The 13838-nt window shown below is 47.4% G+C and overlaps 1 protein-coding gene across 1 annotated transcript; it reads right to left on the reverse strand.

The window, feature by feature from the left end:
- Positions 1 to 6978: 6978 nt before the first annotated feature.
- On the reverse strand, positions 6979 to 13529 carry Cd207 (CD207 molecule). The gene is made up of 6 exons (XM_021165771.1): positions 13390 to 13529; positions 13181 to 13297; positions 11207 to 11581; positions 9897 to 10048; positions 8423 to 8541; positions 6979 to 7598 (listed from the first exon to the last, which is right to left on the reverse strand). The coding sequence occupies exons 1-6, from the start codon at positions 13469 to 13471 to the stop codon at positions 7448 to 7450; spliced, it is 996 nt and encodes a 331-aa protein (XP_021021430.1). The 5' UTR covers positions 13472 to 13529; the 3' UTR covers positions 6979 to 7447.
- Positions 13530 to 13838: the final 309 nt, after the last annotated feature.

The following is a 13838-nucleotide window of genomic DNA, read 5'->3' on the forward strand; positions in this document are numbered from 1 at the left end:
GCACACACTTTTAGCTACCCTGTGCCATTCATCCACATACAGACAGCAAGGCTTAGAAATGCCAGGTAGCCTGAGTGCTGGTGCTGATATCAAAGCCGCCTTGAGTTTTCAGAATGCCCCTTTTTCTTTGTTTTCCCAGCTTAGTAGGCCACTTTCTCCTAGACTCCGGTATAATAGCTTTGTTATTTCTGCAAAGTTGGGTATCCAACTGTACCCAAGATTTCTCTCACCCACCTTTGATCCCATGAATCAGGAATATTCAAGATAACTTGGATCCTGCTCAAGGACAGAGTCCTGCTGCTTCTTTTAAAGCAATACCCCAGATAAGTTACCTCATTGGAGTGTAATTGGGCCCTGTCAGACATATGGTAGACCAGCTGCTGAAGCATATTAAGCAGTTCCTTAGTATATTGTTGGCATTATTTCAGAGTGCGCTCAGTAATGAGAAGATCATCCACATACTGGAAGAGGGTGACATTTGAGTGCCCTCATCAGTACTTAAGGAGAGCTTCATCAAACAGAATGGGTAGATCTCAGGCATCTATGACACTCAAGTCAAGATCAGTTGGCCAGTGAACCCTCACGTGGAGTCTGTCCATTCAAACGAGAATATAGGTTGGCTCACAGAGCTCTGGAGTAGAGAAAAAAAAGATATCTTTCAGGTACAGGACAGTGTGTACAGTTTTTCCTGGATCCAACAGGCAGAGTTAAGTGTAGTTGTTTGAAACAGTTGTAGTTTCTACTCTCTCAGATCCTTCTAACTCCTGATCAGATTGAATGACAGGGAACAATGGAGTGTTCTAACTCCAAAATACTTGCATCTCTATGGAGGCTGATGTACTTTCTAGTGACTACCTCACCTTCTCTCTCTCTCTCTCTTTTTTTTTTTTTTTGGTTTTTCGAGACGGGGTTTCTCTGTTGTAGCCCTGGCTGTCCTGGAACTCACTTTGTAGACCAGGCTGGCCTCGAACTCAGAAATCCGCCTGCCTCTGCCTCCCAAGTGCTGGGATTAAAGGCGTGCGCCACCACGTCCGGCTCACCTTCTCTTGAGATAGGGTACTGCTTTACCCTTACAGGTAAGGCTGAGACCCAGAGCTGAACAATAATTGGTGGCCAATGTGAAGCCAGTCTGGGGAAACTGGTCTCTGCCCATACTCCAGAAAATATTAGCATTAATTCTGTTAAGAAGAGTCATCCACTCTCTGTTTTTCAGTATTATTTTTTGTCATTTTATATTCTCTGATAAGGGGCAAGAAAGAAGAATGCCTAAGTATGGTCTCCCTAGGCCTTGGGTGGCTATATTCTCACGGAATTTGATGGTGGCACCAAGTTTTCTCTGCAAGTCTCTCCAAATTAGAGGCTATGGACAATCTGGAATAACAAGAAAAGAATGAGTCACAATACCTTGTCCAATGTCCACTTCTCTGTTGGTGGTTCAAATTTAGTTTCTGGTCCCTGTGGCCCCTTGGATGGTAGTCGTTTTCTTATTGAGGGGACTGAGAAGGTGTATTAGCACAGAATAGGCTGCACCTGTATCTACCAGAAACCAGAGGTTTGCCCCCTCCTTTCCTGTACCCTGGGCTCCTGAGGGCTCACTAGTGTGGTGATTTGGCCCCATCAATTCAACCCTGTCAGACTGAGGATTTGTACTTCTTTCTCCTGTCAGAGTTGCTGACACTCATTCTTCCAATGACTGTTTTCTTTACAATACTCACATGGATCTCTCTCCAACCCGGCTCAAGGCTGATTTGGTCACTTGTCTGAATATGGACACCATTATTCTGGCCAGTCTCTTGCCTCTCTTCTCATCTAGATCTCTATTGTTAAAATTCTCCTGAGCTATTTCTAACAACTGTAACAAATTCTGCTTCTCAAATGCTTCTAATTTCTGTAACTTGCTGTGTGTGGGGGGGGGGGGGGGCTAACTGGGTGACAAAAGCAATATTAACAGCCTGCTGGTTGTTTGGGACAACCAGATCAATGGAGTAAACTTCTGGTAAGCCTTCCAGAAGTGCTCTAGGAACCCAGCAGAAAATTCTCGATTTCTCTGAGTTACCTCGGATACCTTTAGGAATTATTTGTTGTCTTCGTAGCTGCTGCTCTCATTCCAGTCAGGAGGCCCCAGCGAGAGGTGCCTAGTGCCCCATACATTGATTAGTCCTGGGATCCCAGTTTGGTATTTCTGAGAACAATAGTCACTCAGCTCTTCTTTCTGCATTTTCCCCTGTTACCCTGGGATCCTATGTAGCCTTCCTGGCTTCAGTCATGATTCAGTGCCTCTTCTCTGTGGTGAAAAACGATACCTAGAAACTGCTTAAAATCAGCCCCCTCTGGGTGGGGGGAAAACACTTTCCAACAGGCTGATGAGGGCCTGAGGCTTCTCAAAGGAGGAAGGGTTCTGGGTCTTCCAGTTATACAGATCAATGGTTGAAAAAGTACATAAGCTAGAAAAGGAAGCCTGGGCCTCTGCTACCCATCAGCCCTTTATCTGGCAAGGGGGACCTACTAGCGGGTGCTACTCTAGGAGGGAGAAAAGCAGGAGTCTGGCTCAGCTGGGGTGTAGTATAATCCAGTCCTCTTCTGCTGTGTGAAAATAATGTCAGGTCCAGAAAAATTCTTAGGACTGCAAGTGCATGGTCCCCTCAGACAGCTGGGTCCTGGGATGCCTGGATATGTGGACTGTTAGGTATGGGATTCTCTACCACCTCACCCCTCCTCTTCCTCTTCCTCTTCCTCTTCCTCTTCCTCTTCCTCTTCCTCTTCCTCTTCCTCTTCCTCTTCCTCTTCTTCCTCTTCCTCTTCCTCTTCCTCTTCCTCTTCCTCTTCCTCCTCCTCCTCCTCCCCCTCCCCCTCCCCCTCCTCCTNGGAAGGGGAGGGTATAGGGGACTTTTGGGATAGCATTTGAAATGTGAATGAAGTAAATATCTAATAAAAATTGGGGGGGGGGGGAACAGGATGACCTAACTCTTGCCCCATCATTACTCCTTCCTAGTTCCTTATGTTAATTAAACAAAACAAAAAAAAAAAAAAAAGAGGAGTCTTAGTTTGGCGATTCCTCTAGGGTCTTCCCAGGGAGGAAGCTAACAACAACTTGCATCCTCACCTGCACTGCCAACAGGTATGAGTCAGGAGCAGCAGAGGCAGCATCTCTCCTCCTCCTCCTCCCTCTCCCCGTCCCCTCCCCCTCCCCCTCCCCCTCCTCCTCCTCTGCCTTCTCCTCCTCTTCCTCCTCCTCCTCTTCTTTCTCAGCTTGCTGTTCCAGGACAAAAACAGAGTCCAGGCATTTTGTTAAGGTATTTACTCAGCCTCTGACTCATTGACTGACACCTAAAGTAGAGGAGACTTGTTTAAGGGCACTTTTCAGCCATGGAGGGGCTGCAGCAGTCGGTGTAAGGCAGGGTATCCAGGGTTCCCTTTGACCACTGGCCAGACTCTCTTTGCAGTTTTAGGGTCAAATAACACTCCACCTGGCCATCCCTCATCAAAAGTGGCTCGTTCTAGTTCACAGAAAGTGAAGAGTGTCACAGGTGACATCTTAGCTCCATAGACCCCTCGAAGGAGTCCTTGAGGTGCTGTGAAGTAATTCTAGGGGACTTAGCTGTGTCATTCTGGCCCTCATTTCAGCAACAAAAATTATAAGCACACCAAAACAGGTCTCCTACTCTGTCCCTGGAGACTGGGTCTACATTTGCTTCAGATTTTCCCTGTATCACTCCAAATGTCCAGACTCCAGAACTCACTGATTGGCCCTGTTTCAGGAGCATGTCAGCCAGAAATTCTTACTTTAGTTGTGTTTCCATTTTGTAAATTGGTGGTGGCCACAGGCTGGGGCTTCCCTCCTAGCCCCTAAATCTATAAGTGTGTCTGCCCCTGACTAGGGCTGCTCACCTCCAGGGCCTCAGAGTATGGTACTTGCCCTGCTAGGACCCATCCTGCACCCCAGGCCCTGAATCTGGATTCTCTCTTGCAGGGGCCTCCAGGTATTATGGAGCTTGAGATCACTGGGAAAAGACTATTGGGCTGAATTCAGATTATAATTAGCCACATTTATTAAAACTGCTAGCTGCACTATATAGAAGGGCATTCTAGACTTACCAGAAGTTAAATAATGACGCAGAGACTCATTAATATTTATAAAAAGCTTAGGCATTTAGCTTGGGCTACCACTTAGCTAGCTCATCGTATTCATTGACCTTCCACGTGGCTAGTTCTTTACATCTCTCAGTCCTGGTATGTCCAACCACCTCCCTGTCCAGCTGGTGAATCCCCTCACCTCTATTTCTTCTCTTAGAGACCCTCAGCCCAAAAGTTCCTCCTCTCCTTTCCTGCTTAGCTATTGGCCAGCAGCTCTTTACTAAGCCAATCTGTTAGTAGGTAGGGAGGGAGAGTGCTTACAAAATGCTGAGGCAGGTAATGAGCCATAAGAATTAACAATACCAGCCAGGCGGTGATGGCGCACACCTTTAATCCCAGCACTCAGGAGGCAGAGGCAGGCAGATTTCTGAGTTCGAGGCCAGTCTGGTCTACAGAGTGAGTTCCAGGACAGCCAGGGCTACACAGAGAAACCTTGTCTCGAAAAGCCAAAACCAAAAAAAAAAAAAAAAAGAAGATTTAACAATACCAAAATCTGGGACTAGAGAGATAGATGGCTCAGTGGTTAAGAGCACTGACTGCAGAGGTCATGAGTTCAATCCCCAGCAACCACATGGTGGTTCACAACCATCTGTAATGGGATCCAATCCTTCTTCTGGTGTGACTGAAGACAGCTACAGTGTACTCATTAAAATAAATAAATAAATCTCTTAAAACAAACAAACAAACACCCAAATCTGGCCAGTATTCAGCTCTAAGCCAGTACACTAATCAGCAATTGAATGTACAGAGACAATCTTCACACAGTGCACCCCAAATGGGCAGCAATCCCTAACCCAAATCAGAGACATGCCATGTAGAGGTAGGTGAAGGAAGGACTTTTAAAAGCAGAAAACTCAAGAAGTCCCTGAGTGTCTGCTCAAGGCACAAGCCAACATGCTGTTCTGCTTGACCAAGACTAAGTGGTCAAGGTAGCCTTGAAATAGTCCTTGAAGATCTGCTTAAGCAGGTTACAGAACCCCAAATTTGGCAGTTAGACACATCATAATCCAAACAGATGGCCATATCACAGCTGGATAGGGGTCAAGGACTCAGGGTTGTGGGGATTTTATCCTCCAGGAACTTAGGTCAGAGACACAAAGGCTAACAGGCAACAAGATGGATGCCTAGCACAAATGGAGTTTCTTTAGCCACTGAATGGAAGACAGCTGATCCCGTGGTGGGGTGCCTATCCAGATGGGGAGTCTTTCAGTAGGTGGGATCTACTGGTAACCTCAATCTTTGGGATTCTGGGAGGATGAAAGATGCCTGGGCCCTAAACACAAACCTATAACCTGGTGTGGTGGCACATATTTTTAATACCAGCATTCGAGAGGTAGAAGCAGAGACAGGCTGATATCTGTAGGTTCAAGGCCAGCCTGATCTACATAGTTAGGTCCAGGATGAAATATAAAGACCATGTGGGAAAAAAAAAAGGATTGTACCCTCTGTGCTGTCTCTTCTCACTCAGCAGTACCCTGGCGATGGCTCTCAAAAGGACTCTCCCTCCTTTCCCCCTCCCCCTCCCCCTCCCCCTCCCCTTCCCCTTCCCCTCTTCCCCTCCACTCTCTCTGTTGAGAATCCTCAATGGAGGTCAGTTCATGCTTCCTGCATTCTCTCTGATGCCCCATTTGGTGGCCTCTATTTTCAGGCCTTTGTCTCTGGCTTAGATTCTGACTTATATCTAGATACCCAGTCTTTATTTTAAAAAAAGGGGGGGACCTCAGGAAAGATCCCCTGGGAGGAGGGCTAGAGGACAGAAGAATTGCTACCCAGGAGCCCCCTGAAGAAACTTATCAAACCTCACCTTATTTCACACACATAAAAACTGAATATAAGCTCTCCTGCTGGTGGCTGGTGGCTTTTCCAGAGACAGACTGCCCTTATTCTTCTTTTTTGCCCTCTATCTGGGTAAACCCCGAGACTGCATGTTCTTTGCAGTTCACAGTGGTCACTGGGAATGAAAACAAGCACTCCAAGGAAATCTTTGAGCCAAGAGGTGTTTCGAGTAGACAAGGCTGTCATAGCCAGAGGGGAGCACAATGGAGAGGAGCTGGAGGAGGCCGAGAAGACTGTGGTGGCCTGGGCATGTGAAGGCCTGGTGGCAGGAGGGAGGGGAGCTGAGCCCGGCAGCTCAAACAGAAGACCTGCAGCCCTGAACTGCTCTGGATTAGCTCACTCAAGGAAACGGGGATTCAGGCTTCAGAGAAAGCGGATCAAAAGGTGACAGAACATGGCAAGGACAGGGCGACTGAGAGCTGCTGTTCCCATGGAATTCAGCCAGAGTGCCCTCAGTGCTCCTAAACACACATCTGGGAATTGTGGTCTCAACTAGAGAGAGCCTCATAGCAACATGGGAAAAACTGCTTGGTTATCCTGAAGCAAACTGCCTCCTGTCTCAAGACAGGATTCTCTATACCAGGCAGGCCTCAAACTCACTACGGAGCTGAGGATAACCGTAAACTGGCGATTCTCCTGCCTCTACCTCCTCAGTGCTGGGATCACAGCTATGCACTAACATACCTGGTCCTACGTATTAGTCTCAGGGTCACCAATACCAGCTAAGCACTTTACCCAATGAGCCACACCTCCAGCCTTCCTATTTCCTTTTGTATACTTCGTACTTTTGCCTTATAATTTAAATCTACAGGATTGAAGAGATGGCTCAGCAGGTAAGAGCACACACTACTCTATCAGAAGACCAGAGTTTGGATGCCAGCAGCCATATCAGGTTGTTCATAAACAAATGTAACTCCACCTCTAGGAGATTGGACCCCCTCTTCTGGACCCTGCAGATACACACCACCCCCCCCCCACACACACACCACATACACACAGACCAAGAAATAGTAAGTTTTACATTTATTTGCAATAGGCACATAAAAACAACATATTTACATATTTTGAGAGTACCATGAGGTGTTCTAATACATGTTGTATAAATTGTATCATGGTTAACTTTGGGCATGTCTGTCTCCTCAAATACTGGTCATATTTGAATGTAGCTTTTATATGGTCAGCCAAGGCTTCTGAGAAGGATCAGGAAAATCTAAACAGAATGTTTGTTGTGCTGACCTGCTTCACCTGGGCAGCAAGGACTGCTACACCCTCTCCAGGTCCTCGCCCATTTAACCCAAGCTCCTCCAAGGCCTCCAGGAGCAGAGAATTGCCAGCCAAGACAGAAAGACCACAGGGTGTGTTCGGGACAATTTTCAAGCAAGAAAAAGGTAAAGTACAGAGCAATCTTGGAGCCTCAGGGAGAGAGACATCTCTTCAGCCGGGTTGCCCCACAGATGCCAAGCTCAGGCCAGATCTGTCATTCAATTGTTTGGATGTAGGGCCTCTTGCAGATGAAAAGAAACGTATTGTCACAGGGACCATCGTTCCAGCACTTCAGGGCAGACACCCTGATATTGGCACAGTGCTCATTGTTCCCTGCGTTGTTGGGTTCACCTGGAATCCAGAACCTATCAAGTGAGAGAAGAAAGCAAGACACTCTGTGCACCTGGTGGAACGCTTCTGTGGGATGAAGGGAGCCCTGAATCCTATCCATAGGGCCAAATAGACAGGGCATGATGGCACATGCCTCTATCCAAGCACTCAGGAGGTAGAACCAGGAGTATCAGAAGTTCAAGGTCAACCTAAGCTACAAAGCAGCTTTTCAAGCCAGCCTGAGATACATGAGATTCTGTCTTTAAAATTGGTTATTTTAGAGGCCAGCAAGATGGCTCGGTGGGTCAGAGTACCTGCAAGCAAAGCTGATAACCTGAGGCTGATCCCCGGAATCCACATGGTAGGGAAGAACAGACATGGACAAGTTGTCCTCTGACCTTTACACACACGTAACACATACATCACGTACACACACAATAAAATAAATAAAGGAAACTTCGGATGAGTTATTTTAACCCCAGTTTTCATCCTGGCTGACAACACTGCAAGGTTTTGCTCCCAAACCTAAGAAGACCTAAGAGTTGAAATAGTCTTTCAACTCTAAGCTCCCTGCTGTGCCCCTCACCTGCATCTCTCAAGGCTCCCATGAGTCTATACTGCATAGGCCTGGACTTGGGTCAGATCCCCACCCCAGCTAGGCAGAAAGGCTGGGTGTCAAACCATATAAGACACGGAGGTCCCTGACTGGCCCCAGGTACCAATGAGCAGAAGCAGTTAGCTCCACTCCATCCCAGTAGTGCCGCTGTGCAAGGATAAAGACAAAGTAGAGCCCTGTGTTCATGGGGATTCACCATGGAGCAAGCCAGGCTAAGAAGGAGGGCACTGCAGACTCACTCACCTCCTACTTTGCTCCTTGTTGAATGATGTCTGGTCCACCCAGTACCAGTCCCCTTCGCTCCCTGCTTTGGTAAGTCCAATCCAGTGTGGAATTCCATCTGCTGCCTTGTAGAGAAACGTCTGCGGGGAACACAGAGTAAGTGAGCAGAGGCCCAGCCCCCACCACCCTCTGGGTATCTACCTGGTGGGCACTCTTCATTTGTGCACAGCAGCAGCCCTGAATCTAATGATGCCCCATGAGAGCTGCTGATTCGCAGGTGCAGCATCTTCTCTCGGCGCCCTTCCTGGACCCAGAGTCTGCTTCCAATTCCTGGTTGCTCTCAGGTTGTCAGCTAACAAACTTGGAACTCGTGCTTTCTAGTGAGGGGCTAGAGGATATGGGAGACTGAGCCTGCCAGGCACAGCAGCAGATGCCTGTAATTCCTGCACTTTGGAGTCTGAGGCCAAGGGATCAAAAGTTCAAGGCCATCCTGAGTTATATACTAAGACCCTGTGTTGAAAAAAAAGCAGAAGATTCAACTGAACTGCAGACAAGGGATATCAAGGGGATTGCCTGAATGTAGTACCTAGATTGCATGAGCCCTTAATTGTACCAGACACTAGAAGACCTCCATTATTCTCCCTGGCAGGCACTATTTCACCAATCCAATTAAAGGGAGGCCTGGGAAATTTCCCTAAGGCTCCAGGATAAGTTTTCTGCAGACTGTGACACTCAGCTAGAACAGACCCTGGGCCTTGAACTGCTTCATTTCTGTCTCTTGGATCAATAAGCCTGGTCTACAGTTTGCATCACCAGGAAGGAGGCTTATTACAACCTGGTGCATCTTAGTCACAAGGATTTCTATTGTCTGCCATGTGGAATGAGCGCCCCCTCCTGGCCCTCTTTGAAACTAGCTGATTATGTGGTTGGCTCTCCCTGGAGACATGTGAGCAGAAATTGCACTAAAGCAGGAGCTTTAAAAGCCAGTGGAGCTTGTTGTGTCCCCTTGCTTCAGCAACTTTGGATGTGTGTTGAAATAACACACATCCTCCTTTGGCTTAGGCCCTTGATACCCATATCAAGCAGACCTGTTATCCCTTGCAAGATGTATAGTGTACATGAGAAGTAAACTCTGAGGGGTAGGGAGGTGATAAGAAAATGACCAAGTGGGCAGGAGTACTTGCTGCATGAGAACGAGGATCTTACTTCAAATCCCAGCAACCGTATAACCCCAGCAGAGACAGAAGATCGCTGGAACTTGCTAGCCCATTAGGCAGTACTTGGGAAACAGGGGAATGTAACAGAGTGATAGAACAGACATTGGATATCCTCCTGTGGCCTCCACATATGCACTGAAACCACACACACACACACATTCACACACTCCCACAACACACATTAGGTCGTGCACAGTTAAGGATTTTTTGTTATTGTGGCAAACTCCTGCCCAGCCTTGTTGGCATACCCCTTTGCAGGGCCAGATGCTTGTACTCACTTGTTCCGATTCTGAGGACACTGAGGTCAGGTGAGCTTTTCTAGAAATACAGAACTGCTCTGCACTGTACCAGGTCTTTGGGGTGCGTGAAAAGTAATAGAAGTTCCCCGAGAAATACTTCCAGCCTCGAGCCACCATCTCCAGAATGTCACCTGGAAAACAGGGGCTGAGGTAACCATGGTGCTCCGGGTTCTGCTTTGTCCTGATGGGATGGGGTGTTCAATGGGATCCTGGGGACAACAGTGAATGAGTCCAGGCTCCAGGGTCCTTGAGTTCCCAGTGTCAGGAATTGGGACCCTTCCACTGGCACCCTAAAAGTCTGAGACTTGTGGATAGAGCCTCTGAGGCTAGACAGGGACAGTGGCAGGGAAGGAAGATATGACAGGAACATGGGGACCATCACCCTGGGCCCTGGCTCACAGTAATGAGCATCATGGGAAACAGCAAGGTACAGGCCAAGTGTAACATATGTTATCTTAGTAAAATGTCTCTATGTGAGCTCAGTGAGGCTCTGCCCACTTTGTCTGGAGACAGGCTGGCCCCTGGCTCTGTGACAAGGAGGGAAGACGACAGAACAGTCCAGCCATGGAGAGAAAGCTCAACTTGGAATTCCAGTGGGCTGCCTCATCTTCCCCAGTCAGTTTCTGCTGGAAGTTTGTAAGCTCCTGATTTGATGACATCACCTTCCAGTCATCACATTTGCTGTTTGTTCTTTTACTTGAAAGCCTTACCCCAAGAGATCCTCTGCTCCTCAGGGACTCTGTCAGAAAATCCATCAGAAGGCCTCAGTGGGCCTTCCTCAGTGGGTTTCTGCTAGAGGCTTTAATGCCCAATTTGACGTTTTGCTATATCTATCTGTCTCTCTGTGTCTATCAATCATTTATCCATCCATCACTTGTTGTCTATTCTTTTTTTAAGATAGATTTATTTATTATATGTATATGAGTACACTGTAGCTGTCTTCAGACACACCAGAAGAAGGCATCAAACCCCACTACAGATAGTTGTGAGCCACCATATGGTTGTTGGGAATTGAACTCAGTACCTTTGGAAGAGCAGCCAGTGCTCTTAACTGCTGAGCCATCTCTCCAGCCCATTTATTCTTTTATTTTTAGCTCACTACATATTTAACAAACTCACTCACTCCAAACCAAGTATGTGGTTTTTTCAGGCCACACAGAATGCCAGGGCAAACTAGACTCCCAGTGCTTCTACATTCTGCACCTTAGTGTAGAGACCCAAACTACTGCTCAAGACAGGTAGGGGCTTGCGGCCGCTGGTCAGCCTGCAGGCTGATCTCATTTACTTACTTTGTTGTTTGAGCAGCTTGTTGACATTCTCCAAGCTGTTCTGTAGTCCTCGGACCTTTGTGTTCAAGGCGCTGGCTTTATCCAGATCTCTTTTCAGTTCTGGGATTTTGACACTGAGACTGTCAACCTCTCCCCAGTTCATTGTTAATATCTGGAGCTGATCACTGGCTATCTTCATGCTCGTTTCCAAAGACAGGATCTGAGAATGCACCCTCTTGAGGGTGGTGTTCACTATCTGCATCTGAACCTCAGCATCGTCCACACGACCTCTTTCAGTCTTAAGATCAGAACCCAGGGTGCTGATGTTGTCCACACGACCTTTCAACATCTGGGCATCACTCTTCACATCCAATATTTTGCCCAACAACCTAGGATCTAGATTTGAGACAGTCAAGGGGTCAGCTGAGGGGTTCCTGAGCCATGGAGATGGAGTGTTGTCCAAAGGAAGGAGAAGCTGCAGGATCACACTTCTTAAAGGACCAAGACAGTCCAAGGAACTGCCACCCACTCTCTATCCATTCATTAATATACAGCAAGTGTGCATTAGGGGCTACCACACATCATGAACGCTGGCTGGTACAGGCAGTGAGGAGACCAAGAGTCCTCATGAAGAAGCAGAGAGAGATCCCAAACCTGAAATTCCTTAGTGTGGTCTGGGTGAACTTCGTAAAGGGGGTTCCCTTAGTCACTGCCTCATCACTCCATCTCTGGGTCCTCTCTCAGTCTATGAGTTAGTCCCCAGCCATCTCCTGTCAAAGACCCCACCACCAGCTAGGGAAGCACACCCATCCCTTGTCTGCCCACAGCCTGCTTTATGGCCATGAGTGGGGCCATATACATGTAGACTCCAGAGCATACAGGAGGGGCATGAAACTCTTTCTGCCCTTCCTTGGACCTATCTCTCATACTCTACTAAGATCATTGGCACAGGAGCCAAAACTAACCAATAACTGTTAAAGGAGTCCTATGGGATGGAAGATGACTCAGCAGGAAGAACACTTATCCTTGCAGACTACCTTGGTTTACTTCCCAGCATATATGACAGCTCTTGACTATAACTCTTGACTATGACTTCAGTTCTAGGGAAGTCCAATGCACTCTTCATTCTTAGGGCACCAGGGCATGTGGTGCACAAACAGGCAAGCAAAACACTCATATACATATATACAATAAAATGATATTTTTAAGAGAGTCCTATGAGAAAGGAAGTGCTAGAAGGGCCTGGTGGACACACCTTTACTCCCAGCACTCAGGAGGCAAAGGCAAGTGGATCTCAGTGAGTTCCAGGAAGGCCTGATCTACTGGGTTCCAAGCTAGACAGGGCCACAAGCAAAAGGAGAGAGGTGGGAGATAAGAGAAGAGACAAGACTAGTGGTCTAGGATAAGATCAAGGTCAGTGATGTCCAGGAAGGGTGGGACTGAGAATCTGAGACCATGCATGTAGATCATGAAAAGAAAAGACATTTTCCCCTGTGCTCTCTAGAGCAGAAGGAAGAAAGGTATGACTTCAGCAGAGGCTAAGAAGCTTCTAGAAGAGGAATAAGAAGGCTCCAAGTATGGACATACTCTTTGCCTGGACAAAGGAGTGCAGAGACTGGGAGGTTTGCTGGCTTAGCTCAGTGCAGAACTAGTATAGTACCGAGTAAGTACCTAGTGAGATCAGGAGACATCAAGCTCCCTGTTGGGAGCTAGCCACAAAGCTTTGAATCCAACGATCTAGGAGCTGTGAGTGACAGGAGTCTAAGGGAGTCAAAGGCAGAGATAAAAAGCTTAGTGATTATTTCTTGAAAACAGAAGAGTACCCTGAGAACAGACATTTTCTAATGCCAGTTATAAGGTCCTCCTAGAACCCAGGACAGAAGGGATAGCAGGCCAGCTTCTAGAAACATCAGGAAAGTTCCTAAAATGTCATAGACCTGAGACACCAAGGGTTGTAGCAAAAAGGTTTGGATCCCCAGGGACCAGTTGACTTACAGAAAACAGCCTGAAGCACAATGGAAGTGACCAGCACCAATGCTAGGCAGATGAAGGCCATGCAGATACAGAGGGGTTTCCTTAGAACTGGAGACAGATCTTGCTTGGGAGGAGGCTCTGGAAGGGGACAGAGAGGTCTGTTAAGGATCAGTGAAGAGCAGTTGTGGGCAGAAGCACCAAGTGGGCATAGAGCAGTAGCTGGTACTTGCCTCGAGGCCAGAGAGAGATGTTCTGTTTGTCCACTGTGAAGTGCGCTTCGGGAGCCTCCTCCTTCATCTCTGCCTCTGGCATAGGAAATTCTCAATATCTGTCTCCCCAAGGACCTTTTTATCCAGAAAGAAACAGGAAATGAGTCAAAAAGCAGGTCACTTTGTCGTGCCCAAGTTCCCTGTTCTTGGCTTAGACGATTTGCCTGGCAGAGGCCACAGCTTCATCCTTTTGACTAAGATTTAGGCTTTGATGAGGAAGCCACCTCACTTCTTCCCTGGTACACAGACATTTTAATCATCTTATCCGAAGACTCTTCTATTCTTGTAGAGTCCTTCACCTATCATCCATCCATCATCTATCCACCCACCCTACAAATGCACATTGAGTGCCTTCTAAGAGCTCAACCCAGGACCCCAGAGATGAACTTCTCAGTCTTCTCACTCAGCAG

Source organism: Mus caroli, chromosome 6 (genome assembly GCF_900094665.2).
Source record: "Mus caroli chromosome 6, CAROLI_EIJ_v1.1, whole genome shotgun sequence".
Taxonomy (NCBI): domain Eukaryota; kingdom Metazoa; phylum Chordata; class Mammalia; order Rodentia; family Muridae; genus Mus; species Mus caroli.